This window comes from Cervus canadensis, chromosome 17 (assembly GCF_019320065.1).
Source record: "Cervus canadensis isolate Bull #8, Minnesota chromosome 17, ASM1932006v1, whole genome shotgun sequence".
Classification (NCBI taxonomy): domain Eukaryota; kingdom Metazoa; phylum Chordata; class Mammalia; order Artiodactyla; family Cervidae; genus Cervus; species Cervus canadensis.
Genome location: NC_057402.1, coordinates 12,088,348 through 12,103,652, shown reverse-complemented (window position 1 = coordinate 12,103,652; position 15,305 = coordinate 12,088,348). Strand labels below are relative to the sequence as shown.

General features: G+C 55.2%; 1 protein-coding gene across 1 annotated transcript; it reads left to right on the top strand.

Moving 5' to 3' along the window:
- Positions 1–658: 658 nt before the first annotated feature.
- Positions 659–13,933, top strand: CHGA (chromogranin A). The gene is made up of 8 exons (XM_043434468.1): positions 659–911; positions 1,694–1,740; positions 4,295–4,388; positions 5,236–5,304; positions 7,802–7,900; positions 9,640–10,080; positions 10,821–11,299; positions 13,454–13,933. The coding sequence occupies exons 1-8, from the start codon at positions 866–868 to the stop codon at positions 13,535–13,537; spliced, it is 1,359 nt and encodes a 452-aa protein (XP_043290403.1). The 5' UTR covers positions 659–865; the 3' UTR covers positions 13,538–13,933.
- Positions 13,934–15,305: the final 1,372 nt, after the last annotated feature.

Below are 15,305 nucleotides of genomic sequence, written 5' to 3'. Positions count from 1 at the left end.
CTTGTTCGTGGGTTGAACTTTTAATCAGTGCATTCAACAGTTATCAATTAAGTGGATTTACTCTGTGTCAAGGGTCCTGCTCGGGACTTTGAAAGCAATGAAGACTAAACATGATTCTAATAAATAAATACATATACAACTAGAAACTGTGAAAGCACAAAACTGGGTTGCCACAGAGAGATCTAATTCAGACAAGGGGTCAGGGACCTCTAGGGGACCTCCTAGATTTTTGAGGGAGACCAGAATGGTGAGCACGCCTCCAGCCAGTGAGATGGAGGAAGGGAGCCCCCTTCCAAAGGCCCTCAGAAATAAGGAGTGACATGTTAGAATTGGCGGGGACCTCAGCGCACTTTGGAGGAACAGGAGGTCCAGAGACTGGAAGTGACTTGCCCACAGACACACAGCAGGTCGGTGGAGCCGTCGAGAGTTGGACGATCAGCTGAGTCCCCTGTGCCGCCACCTGAAGTCATATGTCCGCCTGGCTGCCTCACCCAAGAACTGTGTGCTGTGGGGGCCACCCGCAACAGGGACGGGGTAGGGGGTGAAGCTGGGGGGGGCGGGGCGAGCTGCTGCCAGACCCCTGGAGGGATGGGGAAAGGGGTAGGGGCGGATCCGATGACGTCATTTCCGGGGTCCGGGGTATATTAGCGGGGCGCGAGCATGCCCCACTGCTGCAGTGCCCGAGCCCAGTGCGGAGGGCTGTTCGACAGGCAGACGCACACGGAGACCTTGCGCCACCATCCACCCCCCATCCCGCTCCAGCGTCGCCGCAGCCGGCCCGGAGCGAGCAGTCCAGCCGTCCTTCGCCCGAGCGCGCTCCGTGGCCGGCTTCAGACCGCCAGCTGCTCGGCGCCCCGGCTTCGCCATGCGCTCCGCCGCGGTCCTGGCGCTTCTGCTCTGCGCGGGGCAAGGTGAGCGAGTGCGGGCCCTTGGGGGAGAGGTTCCTGGACGCCCCTGACTGCCCTGAGGTCCAGGCACCGCGCAGCGCCGCGTGCCCCTCCATGCCTTCCCTCCGGCGCGGCGAGTTTTCAGCGCCACGGACAGCGCCCCGCCTCCCACCTGACCCCGCAGAGTGGCCTCGGCGCAGAACCCGCAGACCTGACTCTTTGACTCCGACTCCCGACCCCGCGGGACAGGGCTCCCTGTCGCCCCCACCCCACGTCTGGGCTGCTTCGGGGCCAGCGCCGGCTCTGAGCCGTGGCTGGCCAAGGTCATTTGGGGAGATGGGAGGACCGCTGTTGGCTCCCCTGTTCTCCCTTCTTCCTCCTGCTCCCCACCGTCTGTCTGCCCTTGACTTCTACCTCTCCCAATCCTCCTCCTTCATCTCTGCCGCTCACCTCACCCTCTTTTCCATCACCTCTGGGGGCTCTCTGCCTCTCCCTCATCCTCCCCTACCTCAGTCCCACCCAGCCACTGGCCTGTTTTCATAGCTCTTGGCTTCTGCTCCCACACTCCCTCCAGAGCATAGCTTTCCCAAAGGGAAGGATTAAGGCTCTCAGTGCAGCCTGTGGGAGCCACCCCCATGAGGGTAGCAGTTGGGAAGGGAAATAAAATCAGCTCCACATCTCATTTGAGTGGGGGTGGTGTTAGGGAGGAGCGTTGGGGTGAACGGGCCCCTGATGAACTCGGTCTGGAAGGACTGGGTTCTCCCCTCAGAGCAGAGGAGTGACCCCCGCTCTCTTTTTCTTCCTAGTCATTGCCCTGCCTGTGAACAGCCCCATGAATAAAGGGGACACTGAGGTAAGAAGGGGCGTGGGTTTGCACTGGGATGGGGGGGCAGAAGACCCCAGTGGACCCCTCAAAGCCAGATCTTGGGCAGCTGCAGGAGTCTGGCATCAAGCCAGGGGCCAGCACTGCGGCTGCTGAGCCTGGGGACAGCTTGCAAAAGAAGATGTCAAAGTCTGCTAGATTTCCCTGCTTGCCTGCTGTGGGGCCTTCCCCGGCTTCCTCTGAGCTGGGTGTGCAACCCAGCGGGAGCTGTGTCTTACCCACTGGGCCCAGGGGCCAGGCCCACTGTCTTGAACACTCCAAATCTTGTAGGCCCGCCATGGGCTGGTGGGGGTGACTTCTCTGAGGTTTTGGTTGTCCACTGTCCTGCGAGAACAGTCTTCATCTGCCTGGCTCCAGCCTCCCCGTTTGCTCTTCCCCAAGGCTCTGCCAGCAATACACCCACCCCATCCCACAGTTGCTAAAAAGCCCTGGCTCTCTCAAAGGACCACAACAAAAACATTCTTGATCATGGCTCCTGCACCCAGGCCAGTTGGGGCTTCTGGTGGAGGTCACCCAGGAAAGGACTTGGAAGACATTGATGGGGGCTTCTGTGGCCAGCAAGAGACACTGTGTGTTGGGCATATTCCCAAAATTGATTCACGTCTGAGTTGGGACTGTTTTTCCAGCTTCTGATGTTCACAGATATCTCCACTTGTGAATTAGAGAAATTCTACTCCCTGCCTTTTCAGGAACTATTTTCTTTAGAGAGGCTATAGTTGAAACCCAAAGCATCAAAGAGATTTCAACCTCAATGTGCTCATTTAAAATTTCCTATTCACTAGTTACAGACAGGCCTAAATTGAAAAAACCGCTGCCACTCATTGTACCTGTGTCCTCTTAGGAAAAATCCCTTGAATTCTCTGAGCTTTCCCTTTTCTCACTATAGTGATATTTCCTTTGAGGGAAGTTGTAAGGAATGAAAAAAAAAAAAGAAAGAAAAGTAGCTCAGTCATGTCTGACTCTTTGTGACCCCGTGGACTATACAGTCCATAGAATTCTCCAGGCCAGAATACTGGAGTGGGTAGCCTTTCCCTTCTCCAGGGGATCTTCCCAACCCAGGGATCGAACCCAGGTCTCCCGCATTGCAGGCAGATTCTTTACCAGCTGAGCCACCAGGGAAGCCCTGGTAAGTAAGGAATAGGACTCCTGCGAATTGCTGACATATAGTTGGTCCTCAGTAAATAGGCATTTTTATTCATAGCCTAGAGCTTCCTTTCCTGACCTCCCCATCATTCTTGGGACCTATACCCAATTTGTCTCTCCCAGAATCTGTCCTCATGGACTGGTGATATTATCTGATTATCTGATATTCCGAGTGCAAGGTTTGTGGTTGCAGGAAGGGTGCAAGCTATAAGCCTTTCCTTGCCAGATTCCTTATGGGAGACACTTTGGCCATCATATTTTCAGCGGCCTGGGTCAGAGACACCAGAGCAGCTGGTGAAGACCTGCATGTTCTATCTAGGATGCCATGACTACTATAGAGCCTGTCTGCCAGTTTGCTATCCTGGATCCTTGAACGGGTTGCCTTGGCATCCCATAGACACAGCCTTCCACCCCCTCACTCCTCACTGTGTTGCCTGATGCTTGTCTGACACTTCCTGCTCCTCTGCCCAGCTCTAGGCAGCTGAAGCAGGCTGGAAATTGCGAATCCCTCCCTGACTGTGTCTGGCACTCCATGCATTACAGAGTATTTCCCCATCTGTGCCCCATCACCTTGGGAGGGGAGTCAGAAGGTCTTCTCACTCACATTTTACAGAGGTGGAAATTGAGGCTCAGAGAGGTCAAGTCACTTGCCCAAGATCACACAGCTAGGATGCCACACTACAGTTGGCACCATCTTCAAATATCATCCATTTATCAGCTGTCTGATTATCCATAGCACCTGCTGGCCACTGGACAAGACTTTCAGAGAAATGGCTGCTGTTGGCCTGGGATGGGCACCCGTATATAGTAGATGTATGCCCACATCCAGCCAGGGAATTCACCCAGTGGGTGAATATGGAGCCAGGCTGTGAGGCTACCACTCCTTGCATGTGACAACCCCATAGATATTTAGAGACAATTTTCCAAGTCTTGTTTCCAGGCAGGAAAGAGCCAAGAAAGGTCTTTGTTCTCCTCTGGGTGGTCCACAAAGGCTTCCTGGAGATAGCTGACCTTTGGGGCATCTGCAAGACTAAAGTACTTTTGCAGGGCTACACCTCTAATGTCCAGGAGCAGCTTCCCCATCTGTAGAGAAACACTTGGGATGAGAGGGTGCAGGGTACCCACCCCCACTTTAGAGGGGCTCCTGCTGGCCAGGTAGTTGGAGTGCCTGGCACTTGGTAAGCACTGTATGTGGATTTTTAGTATTAGTGCTATTATTGTCTGGCTTAGAAAGGACAGCTGTGCCCCTGAGCTAGGTATCCATGGACTCCTGAAGACAAAAGTGAGCATCATTATGTCCTCCTTAGAAATTTGCCTTGGAACTTCCAGGGGCTGAGCTCCATGCCCAGACCAGCCCCAACTGGCCCCATTCTGTTCCCAGGTGATGAAGTGCATCGTCGAGGTCATTTCAGACACGCTGTCCAAGCCCAGTCCCATGCCGGTCAGCAAGGAGTGTTTTGAAACACTTCGAGGAGGTACGGGCCAGGCTCGGGGTGAGGGGCTGCTGCCTGCAGGGCTGGGAGGCAAGGACATGAGTGTGTGGTTTTTGATGGAAATCAACAATTTAATTAAGTAGTCACTGACCATGTGCCTACCTTAGCCAGGTCTGGGCTGAGGTCTGAGTGGTACAGAGAGATGAAGAGCTAACAGCCCCTGTGTGCCTGGAGCTTACAGTCTAGCAGAGGGGAGTGATATGAACACAGTTAACTAGAATTCTGGGCAGAATGAAACCAGGGCTGGGAACAGCAAGCCCGCAGAATGTGAGCTCCCTGTGGAGGAAGATTTTGTGTGCTAAATCCCCAGGGTTGAGGACAACCACTGGCACCTGGATACCCTGTAGATGTGTGATGAATAAAGGAACACCAAGGGTGGGTGAGCATGATAATGGCAAAGCTTTTGCAAGGAGGCAGTCAGTGTTGGCTGGATCCAACATTAGCATTAGGATTGGGATTTAAGAGAAAAGTGGGAAATCAGTAGTTAGCAAAATGAAAAAGAGGGTACTCCAGGTGAAGTAGACAGCACTAGCAAAGGCATGGAGATGCAAAAACAGGTTGTGTTTGGAGACATTCCTGTATCACTGCAGGAGATGCCATCTCTTGGCAGAAGTCTGGGTGCAGGGACAGTGGCTGACCTTCCTGATATGATAGCAAACTTGGAAAGGAAGTCATTTCAGAAGTGTTATCTCCAGACCCAATCTTGCTGCTACTACCAGGGTTTTGAGTTTCCAGAATAAATTCCTTGTGCTCAGCTGAAAATATTGATGGCAATCTCTTTCTCGGCTGTCTTCTGGAAACCACCCGTAACGACTCCCCTTCATTGCAGATGAACGGATCCTCTCAATCCTGCGACATCAGAATTTGCTGAAAGAGCTCCAAGACCTCGCTCTCCAAGGTATTTTCCAACCACTGCACATGATTCTGGGTGAATTCCAGTACCTAAGAGTCAGAAAAATCATGGTGGAAGGTTGAGCAAGGTCTTCTTTCTGATCCTCACTTACCACCTTTTTGTTATAGAGTGGCAAGGTGGGGTCCTCTGTGCCACTTGGCCCAGTCTATCATTCATACACTTAAAGAGATCAAGGCCCAGAGAGGTTGAGTAGCCTGTCCAAGGTCACACAATAAGTTAAGGACATCCCAAGACCAGACGCAGCTCTTCTAAAACCCTGTGGTCTCTGGAGTTCAGCCATGTTAGAGGGGGCACTTTCAAGACTCGGTTACAGAGAGGACTTCTTTTCTCTGTTTAATGGGAAAGAAATTGGTCTCCAGGAGAGAGCAGGGGTCCCTTTGCCCTTGTGAGCTTCTGCTCAAAGCGGAGATGGGAGAAGCAGGATCTTGCTTGCCCCGAAACACAGCCCAGACATCCATTGTGCTTTCAGAGTGAGGTGTGTCTTTCTCCAGGAGGTTAACAAAAATCTACTGATGCTGTTGGTGATGGAGTGGTTTTGTGAGGTAGTGAGCTCCTTGTCACTGAGGATATTCAAGCAGAGCCCAGGTAGGATACTGGGAATGGAGAGTTAGGCTGATGTCATCCCACGGAGTTAGCTACTCTGCTCAGCCCCAGGCTCCTTCCTGGGTTCCTGTGAGGAACAGAAGGCCTCCCTGGAAAGAAATGGGTCCTGGGTTCTGGCCCTCCACCTCCCTGTGGGAAGGGGCTATTTACTTGGGGGTGGGAACATGGGCATTCTCCTGCCTCTCTCTGAGAATGGGCCCTCGAGCAGGAGTCTCATATCTCCCTGCAAAGAAAGTAAAGGCTCATCTTCAGGGCTTGGCTTGGGTGGGGTGGGCTGGGGTGGAGGGCGCAAAGGCTGCCTGGGCTCAGGGAAGACCCCTACTCTGAGGCCTCTGGGGCAGACTGGGCCACATGTACGAATGGAGAGTGATTTGGGGGAAGAGGCGAGTGAAAATAACCACAGCTGGAAGGTTCCCTGAGGCCCTCCCCAAGTTAGCACACCGTTTTTCCTCTCGCAGACTTGTCCTGGAAGACAGACATCCACTGCACGTGGTTGCTAGGATACAATATGGTAATTTTTAAATTAATTACTGAATGATTGGCGTTATATTTAAATAATTAAATGTAGTGTCAATGAAGACTATGATAGGAAGATGTGTTCTGAAACATCTGTTTACACACATATACACATGTGTGTGTGTTCAATATAAACAGTGTCCAATATACAGGTACATTGTTGTTTTATGTTAAAAGAGGATGAGATAAATCTACATGTCTGTCCATCCGTCCATCCATCCATCCATCTAGCTATCCACCGACTCCCTCTTCTGTATTCTCATAATGTCTTCTGCACATCTCTATCCTAGCATTTACGATGCAGCCACTCTGTTTTATAGATGAGCACCCAAGTCTTGGATTGCCCAGGTCACCCAAGGTCATAGAGCAAAGAATTAACCGGGAGGTGTGAACCTTGGTTGGCCAGGGTCCAGATCTGGGCATAATCCCTGGTTCACAGCCACCATGTCAGGCACCTCTGGCCACCCCAGAAATTCCCATCATAGGAAAACCAGCATTGGCTGCAGAGTTGGCCTGGCCAGGGCCACCGTCAAGAAGCAGGGGTGGGTGGAGACGGTCAGAGGAGGCAGCGCAGCCTGGGCTGATGCAGGAAGAAGGGTCTTATGCTGACCTTGGGCTTGGATGCAGACAGGTGTTCGGCCTGGGCTTATGGGGGCCCATGGGGACAGGTGTTGCCTGAATCAGGAGCCCCCACGAGGGGACAAGCAGTCACTGTTGCCTCCTGATGCAGGGTCCCCTAGCCCAGGGGTCCCCAGTCTCTGGGCTGCACAGCTGGAAGTGAGAGCAGGCAAGCGAGTGAAGCATCATCTGTATTTACAGCCGCTCCCTATAGCTCACATTACTGTCCGAGCTCCGCCTCCTGTCAGATCAGCGGCGGCATTAGATTCTCTTCAGAGCGCGAACCCTACTGAGCTTGAATCATCCCCAAACCCTTCTCCCGTCGACCCGATCTATGGAAACATTGTCTTCCACGAAATCAATCCTTGGTGCCGAAAAGGTTGGAGACCACTGACCTAGCTGCCAGCCAGGTTCTGAGGGCCCCCCACTCCCTGCTCCTGCTCCTGGAGCCCTCCACTCTGAGTCTTCACTACTCCGTGAGGCAGCAGGCAGGGAGCATTCTTACTTCGCAGGTGAGGAGTGGAGTCTGGAGAGGTGATGGGGTCGTGTGATGGGCCCTAGCTGGGAGGGGGCGGCCAGCCCTCCCCTCCCGCCCCCCCCGCCCCAGCTCCTGCCCCCTCATCTCTCACTGGCTAGGCCCAGAACAGGCCCAGTTTTACAGATGAGGAAAGAGAGGCCTCCATTCTCACGGCCACACATGCGGGGCTTAGACCAAACGGGACACTTTTCTCGTTTTCTTATCCAGGAGCCAAGGAGCGGACACATCAGCAGAAGCAGCACAGCAGTTACGAGGCTGAACTCTCAGAGGTGCTTGAGAAGCCGAACGACCAGGCCGAGCCGAAAGGTCAGTGCCGACCCGTCTGGCCAGAGACCAGGGGAAGGAGAATGAAGAGAACAGTGGTTACAATAGACCGAGGGTCCCAAGGAGTCAGAAGCCCCTCCTTTGGGTCCTGGAAGGAAGCTCTTATTTCCTTCTCTTTCCAAATGGGGAAACTTGAGTCCCAGGGAGGTTGAAGCACCTTTCCAAGGCATAACTGGAGATGGAACGTCTCACTCCGCAGCCCTTGATGGGTCGTATCTGCCCACCCCAGGCGCTGGCACTCGGTCAGGCAGGAGGCCTGGCAGGTGGGCGGCTTCGACTCTTCCGAGTGGCCGAGGCAGTGCCTGTCCTCCCGGGAATTTAGCGGTGCCCTGGCATAGCCTAGGGGCAGCAAGATCCCAGAGGAGCAGGTGTGAAATACTAAATGAATCTGGATCATCTTTTTTTTTTTTTTTTAATTTTTTTTTTTGGACTGCTTTGGATTTTGGTTGCAGCATGTGGGCTTTCTCTAGTTAGGGTGAATGGGGGCTACTCTCGAGTTGCGGTGTGCAGTAGTTTTAGCACACAGACTTAGTTGCCTCACAGAATGTGGGATCTTCTCAGACCAGGGATTGAACCCATATCCCCGCACTGGCAGGAGGTTGCTTAACCACTGGACCACCAGGAAAGTCCTGGATCATCCTTCTTGAAAACAGAGAGCTTTTAGGGGTCACAGAGATCATGGCTTAGGTCAGAGGGATGCTCTATTAAACTCACTTTTCTGGCTAGAAACAGTCACACGCTTGTCCTTGCAGCCCTGCTCTTTGCACCTGGAAGGTGAGTGAACAGGGCCAGTTCCTAGAAGCAGGGACCTCAGCGGTCATCCGTCGGGGCTGAGAGGGGAAACCTGCCGGCGTGCCCTCACGTGGGCCAGGGCTCTCACCCTGGTGGCTGCTTGAGGCACGGCAGGGGCTCACATGTTCTGGTTCCATGGAAACGAGTGTCTGGCTGACCCTGGTTCTCTGCCATGGGCGGTAGGAAGAGGAACAGGGTAGCATTCATTGGGGAGACAGCCATATGTCAGTGCAAAGGGCACCCTGTACTTGGCATTTGGAGGTTTGGGTTCAAGGCTTAGCTCTGCCATCTGAGCACAGACATGTCACCTTACCTTTCTAAGGGTTGGTTTGAGTTTCTGTAAAGTGGGCATGGGACCACTTCCACCTGCAGTCCTGGAGTCAAATGGTGGAATGGACTTGGTAGTGACTTGTTTGACAGTAATCATTTCTAGCAATGGGAGGGATTTTTACTAGATGAAAAGCTGTCTTCAAAGCAGGTACAGGTAAATACCTTTTAATGAAAGTTGACAAATACTGAGGAATTGAATACTTTCACAGGACGCTCAAGATAGAATGCTTGCAGAAGGGAGAAGGACGTCACAGTAATGGTGCCCATTACACAGAGAGGTTAAGGAACTTGCCCAAAATCACACAGCAGTTCATCTGCTGTCTTAATTTTAAATTCAGGGCTCTAGCTTCTGGGGTCATTTTCAAGGGGTCATCACATCCTTCTTTGAGAGGCAGAATTACAAAGAAAGAAACACAGTCCTGTTGTGCTGAGGTCAAACCCAGACTTGGAGAGGGCAACCCTAATTCTCTCATGTGTGTGTTGGGTTGGGCTTGCTGGAAGCCTAGAGATACAGTGACTAAGATCTGAAATTGGGCCCGGGGGAGATTCGATGTGCAGCCTGGTCCTCAGGGCCTGACTTTGCTCTGTTGTTTCTGTAGAGGGGACAGAAGAGGTGTCCTCCAAGGATGCTGCAGAAAAAAGAGACGATTCTAAAGAGGTGGAGAAGAGTGATGAAGACTCGGACGGAGACAGGCCTCAGGCCTCCCCAGAGCTTGGACCTGGGTCCAAGGTTGAGGAGGACAACCAGGCCCCTGGGGAGGAGGAGGAGGCCCCCTCCAACACCCACCCCCAAGCCAGCCTCCCCAACCCAAAACACGCAGGCCCACAGGCCGAGGAGGACAGTGAGGGCCCCTCCCAGGGTCCAGCCAGCAGGGAGAAGGGCCTGAGTGCAGAGCAAGGGAGGCAGGCAGAGAGAGAAGAGGAGCAGGAGGAGAAGGGGGAGGAGGCCGAGGCTGGAGAGGCCGTCCCAGAGGAAGAAAGCCCCCCCACCGCAGCATTTAAACCCCACCCCAACCTCGGCGGCAAGGAGACGCAGAGGGGTGAGACTGTGTTTGATGTCTGAGACGTCAGCAGATATGTTGGGGAGAGGGGGATGAGTGGGAGGGCGGTGCCCTGATCCATAATCTCATTCCACCTTCTCAACAACCCTGAAAGGTAGGTATTATTCCCATTTGCCAGATGGGAAACCAAGGCTCAGAGAGGTTAAGTAATTTGCCTGTGGTCACACAGCTGATATGTAGTAAACACAGAGATTCCATCCCAGGTTTATCTGGTTCCAAAACCCTGCATCTCTCGATAGTCCACATAGGCCCTCTCCACCCCCAGGAGGGGAGAGGGGCTTTGCAGGGTGACTGGGTGGGATTTGGGAACCGAGGGGCAGCATGATGGGAGGGAAAAGGCTGGTCTGGGGACACCGTTAGCCTCAACCAGGGATTAGGAAAAGGTCCTGGCTCCCCTTGAGGGCCTGGTCAGGGCCTTTCCTTCCTCCCCAGCCGGTTGATCCCTGGGTCGGGTCTTCTGGGATGACAGGGCTAAAGGAAGAGGTGACTTGGCACTTTAGGGGGTCTTGTAAAGTGTGGTGTCGAGGTGGCCTTTCCGTCCAAGGGGAGTCTGTTGTGAGAGGCTGAGCTGGACCTGGTGGACAGGGTCTGTGGTCACAACAGCGGCTACAGAGAGACCTCAGGGAGCAGCAGGGGCCCGGAGAGGTCATTTGGGGTCCCCATTTGCTGCTGGGGTCATTTGGCAGCCACTCCCTTATTCTCCCACTCTTGTCTACCAGCTGCTCCAGGTTGGCCCGAGGCTCTGGCCGTGGATGGAGCCGGGAAGACGGGGGCTGAGGAGGCCAAGCCCCCTGAGGGGAAGGGGGAGCGGGCACACTCCCGGCAGGAGGAAGAGGAGATGGCAGGGGCCCCTCAAGGCCTCTTCCGTGGTGGAAAGAGCAGGGAGCCCGAGCAGGAGGAGCAGCTCTCCAAGGAGTGGGAGGACGCCAAGCGATGGAGCAAGATGGACCAGCTAGCCAAGGAGCTGACGGCCGAGAAGCGGCTGGAGGGGGAGGAGGAGGAGGAGGACCCCGACCGCTCCATGAGGCTCTCCTTCCGGGCCCAAGGCTATGGCTTCAGGGGTCCTGGGCTGCAACTGCGGCGAGGCTGGAGGCCGAGCTTCCGGGAGGACAGCGTGGAGGCCGGCCTGCCCCTCCAGGTGCGCGGCTACCCGGAGGAGAAGAAGGAGGAGGAGGGCAGCGCCAACCGCAGACCAGAGGTTGGTACGGGGTGGGAGCCGACCCCGGGCCCCGCTGTGGGGCAGCTGCATCCAGACGTGCTGCCCCGCATCCCCGAGGGGACACTGTCCCCTTGGAGTCAGGACTAGAGAGGCGCCTGGATAGGGGGCGCTCAGGAGACTGGGAAGGCACGGGAGAAAGGGCGTGTGGTGGTGGGGGGCACCCAGCAAAGCTGGCGGACAGGCAGACAGAAACATTCAGATCAGCACACAGAAGCTGAAGAGCTGGTGAGTGAAGCGGATCCTAGAGTCGCTGGGAGGGGCCTTTGTCCTAAAGGCAGTAGGGAGCCTCTGCAGGTTTGGAAGCAGGACAAGGATGGATGGTGTTTGGAGCTTTGAATGGAGAGAGCTTGGGAAACTAAAGGACCTGGCAGGGGCTAGCCTGGGAGGGCCACTTGCTGCCTGGGGGAATCCAGGCTCGGGGCATCACTGGCCTTGAGAGCTGGGAGGGCAGGACAGGAGGGGACACTTAGGGACAGGTGGTGTCTGGGGAGGCCCTTCCATTGGCCCAGCTGTACCCTCTCCTGACTTCCAGGCAGTTCAACCGCACCCTCCTCCCAGGTTCAGACCCTGCCTCCCGTCCTGATGGCAGAGTGGGGAGGATCTGGTGGTGACGGGTGGGAGAGGCATGGGCATGTGCCCGAAGACCGGGGGTCTACCTCCTCCTAGGCTGGGTGACCTTGGGCAGGTCACTCCCCTTCTCTGAGCCTCATCGGTTCCCTCATTTGTGAAATGGGGGTAAGAAGTCCTTTCTGCCCACCTCATTATCATGATCAGAATGCACACAAGCTTTGAAACCCTGGGCATGCCCAGGGCTACTTGGGAAGCTCAGAGGGGTGTGGAGACATGATACCATGGGAGGGGATGGGTTGGGACTTTGGGGCAGGCTGGCAACACCAGCTTGGAGCTGGGGGAGGCCTTCGGGGTGGGGGGGCAGTCCATGGTTCAGGCTTTAGTTCTCAGGGGGGCATCAGGGCCTTTTGGGGGCTGGGGTGTGTCCGAGGCCGTGGCCCCAGTGTTCTTCTCTGCCCACCCGGAAGACAATACGGCCCTTTCCTCGGGTCCCCAAACCAAGGGGCCTGGGCCTGGGTCCCAGCAGTCTGAGAGGGAGAAGACTCCTCCTTGGCAGCTGCTGCCGAGTGGTCATCTGCCTGTGTCCCCAGGGACTGAGGGGACAGGGCTTCAGGAAGCAGCCACTTGCCCCCCACCCCTCCCCAAGGCTGGGCACCTTTCATCACTGCCTTCCCCACCCTCAGAAGCTGGGGAGAGCCAGGGGCTCTGAGGGACTGGCTGGCTTCCCTTCTCCACGGGCAGAGGGGCCCTTGGACTACAGGCAGGAGAAATGGGGACCCGAGTCCTAAGGATTGGACAGGACAGGGCCCCCCGACTCAGCCCAAAGATCTTAGAAAAAATGACCCCAGAATCACAGAACTCCTGCCTGGGGGGTTACTCCAAGATGGGGGCCACTAGGGTCCCCATTTCATTGGCAACCATTGTCCGTCTCTTCTCACTGGGGCCCAGGTAGGGACTCCTGGAAAACCAGCCCTCTCGGTCAAAGCTGGGGTATGGCTGACTCCTGCTGTGAATCTGAGGGCATGCTCTTGTGGGTGTCAGTCCCAGAGGGTCCTCGCCTGCCCTGGACCGGCCTGGCAGCCAGAGCTTGGGGACCCAGTGACAGGGACGGAGGCTGGAGGTCCCGTCCAGGCAGTGCTCATGTCCTCAAGCCTGTGTGCTAGCCCCCTGCTCCTTGGGTAGGGAGGCCTGCAGCAGACAGGACACCCAGGCACGGCCTCCCCTTGGAAGCCACTATCACAGCCTTAGCCTCGGGCTGGGGGGCTCGAAGCAGCTCTGAAAGGCACCAGAGGCTTGGTTTCCCACATGCCTGCCCAGAGCCACTGAGGAGGAGGTGGGCCTGAATAAGAGTCCACCGGGGAAAGTATGAGGTCGGGGCACACACTCTCGCACGCTGGCTTCTCAGAGCAGCGCAGCAGGGCAGCTTCACTGTCCCCATGAAATAGATGAGGCTCAGAGAGGCAAAGCCACCCGTCCGAGGTCACACAGCTAAGCCGGGAGCCAACAGGCTGACTGTGCGCTCCACGCTCCAGCGCCCGGGTGACTCTGGGTGTTCTCTCCTAGGACCAGGAGCTGGAGAGCTTGTCGGCCATCGAGGCGGAGCTGGAGAAGGTGGCCCACCAGCTGCAGGAGCTGCGGCGGGGCTGAGGCGCCGACTGGCCCCACCAGCCAGGGCCCCGAGACACCCCGTGGGCCCGGCTCTGTTGTCCCTCCTGCAGGTCCCGGCCAGATGGCCCCGGGTGCTGCTTCTGGGAGGGAGGCCGCCCCCAGCCTGCCCAGCCCACCCTGTTGCCCCCACGCTCTTTTCCTCCTGCTCCTGACCCCTGCCCCAGTGCGCCCCTCTGCAAGGCAGACCCCCTGCCTTTCAATGATTGTCCTGTCTCTGAACACAGACAGGCTTCTCAAAGTTTCCCTTCCACCATTAGAGCCACTGGGCCTAACTGCAATAAGTACTGATCTTTAGGCGAAAGCTGAGGACTCCTGACTATATTGTGTATGAAATTTATCTAAGGAAAATAAATCTGCTCTGGGCTCTTTCCTGTTTCTCTGAACTTCCCCCATCTTGGCTCCAAGTGGGGTGGGATGGATGGATTCAGGCAGAAGGACAAGGGGAGGTTCAGTCCCCCTGGGGTGACTCAGCCATGGGGCGACTCGGCCGCTTTTCAATCCTGGGATTGGAGGGCAAGTGATACTGCTGCTCAAAACATCTGTTTCCTCATCTGTGAAGTGGGGGTGCTGACACCTGCCCCAAAGTGCGTGTGGGATTAAATAACACTTCCCCCATCTGCCAGCCATACGTGAGCTGGGTCAGGCAAGGACGGGGCTGGTTTGAGAAACAGCCTCTGCTCTGTGCAGGGTAGAGGCCCTGACAGCCCCAGGATAGTACCTGCCACCAAGGCCACAGGCCCAGCCAGCTCTGGACTTCCTGACTCAGGCCTCTGAGCTGCAGACCCCTCCCTCGGCACAAATCTGTCATCTCCTCTGACCTGATACATGCATAGGGCTCTGGGGCATTTGAAGTTCAATGGTTCACTATAGCGCGGTAGTCTTAGTCTCAACTTTGAGAATGATGAAACTGAGGCTCAGAGGATGAGATGACTCATCAAACTCTCAGGCAAGAGTGATGCCCCATACATGTAACCACAGGGGCTGCAGGATTATGAATCAGAACAGACAGGCTGATCTGCTGGACTGGAGTGGACCAGCTGATTATCAGGGCCAATCATTCAGTCATTCATCAAACGCTTGTGAGCCGCTGCCTTGAGCCTGGCAGGCCTGGGCACACAGAAATGGCCTGGACAAGCCCTGACTTCAAGAAATCTACCGCCTGCAGAACGTGGGTTTTGACATCAGACTGCAGTTGGAATCCCCAGCCCAGCTAGAGAGTTTGGGTGAGCATTTCTTGTGTGCCTGCAGCCTCAGTTTCCTCATCTATAAAATGGGGATACTTTTTAGCTTCTCACCAGATCATGGCAAGGATTCGAGGGGTCTAAACAGCCTGGACTAGAAAACCATTGCAGTGATGACACAAGTCGTTTGAGGGGTCTTGGCAAGTCTGGGCCTCTCCTAACCTGGAGAGCGGGCCCACTGCTGTTGACGCCTGTCCGTGAAGCACAGAGGGACTCTCAACGAGCTGGTGCCATGAGGTGTTTATTCACATTTCAATGAGACAAGTTTATAACCCCCCCCCCCACAACCCTGACAGTTATCGAAATAACAAACATGACACTAACTGTATTCCTCTAGTCAACTGTCAGCACATCCACCTCCAGGAACAATTAACAAATAAAGAGAACATGGGACACCTCGTCCCTGAAATACCCCTTCCAGGAGATGGGCCACCTGTTGCTATCATCACATGGAGCAAATATGCAACAGAATCAAAACAGCCAGTGGTTCTTGGTTTTTACAGAAG

What these genes read in the sequence shown, in the direction of transcription:
- CHGA (XM_043434468.1), top strand. Translation starts at nt 866, where the DNA reads ATGCGCTCCGCCGCGGTCCTGGCGCTTCTGCTCTGCGCGGGGCAAG. An exon ending in TTTTGAAACACTTCGAGGAG is followed by an intron (nt 4,389 to 5,235) that starts GTACGGGCCAGG and finishes CCTTCATTGCAG; the next exon opens with ATGAACGGATCCTCTCAATC. An exon ending in CGGCAAGGAGACGCAGAGGG is followed by an intron (nt 10,081 to 10,820) that starts GTGAGACTGTGT and finishes CTTGTCTACCAG; the next exon opens with CTGCTCCAGGTTGGCCCGAG.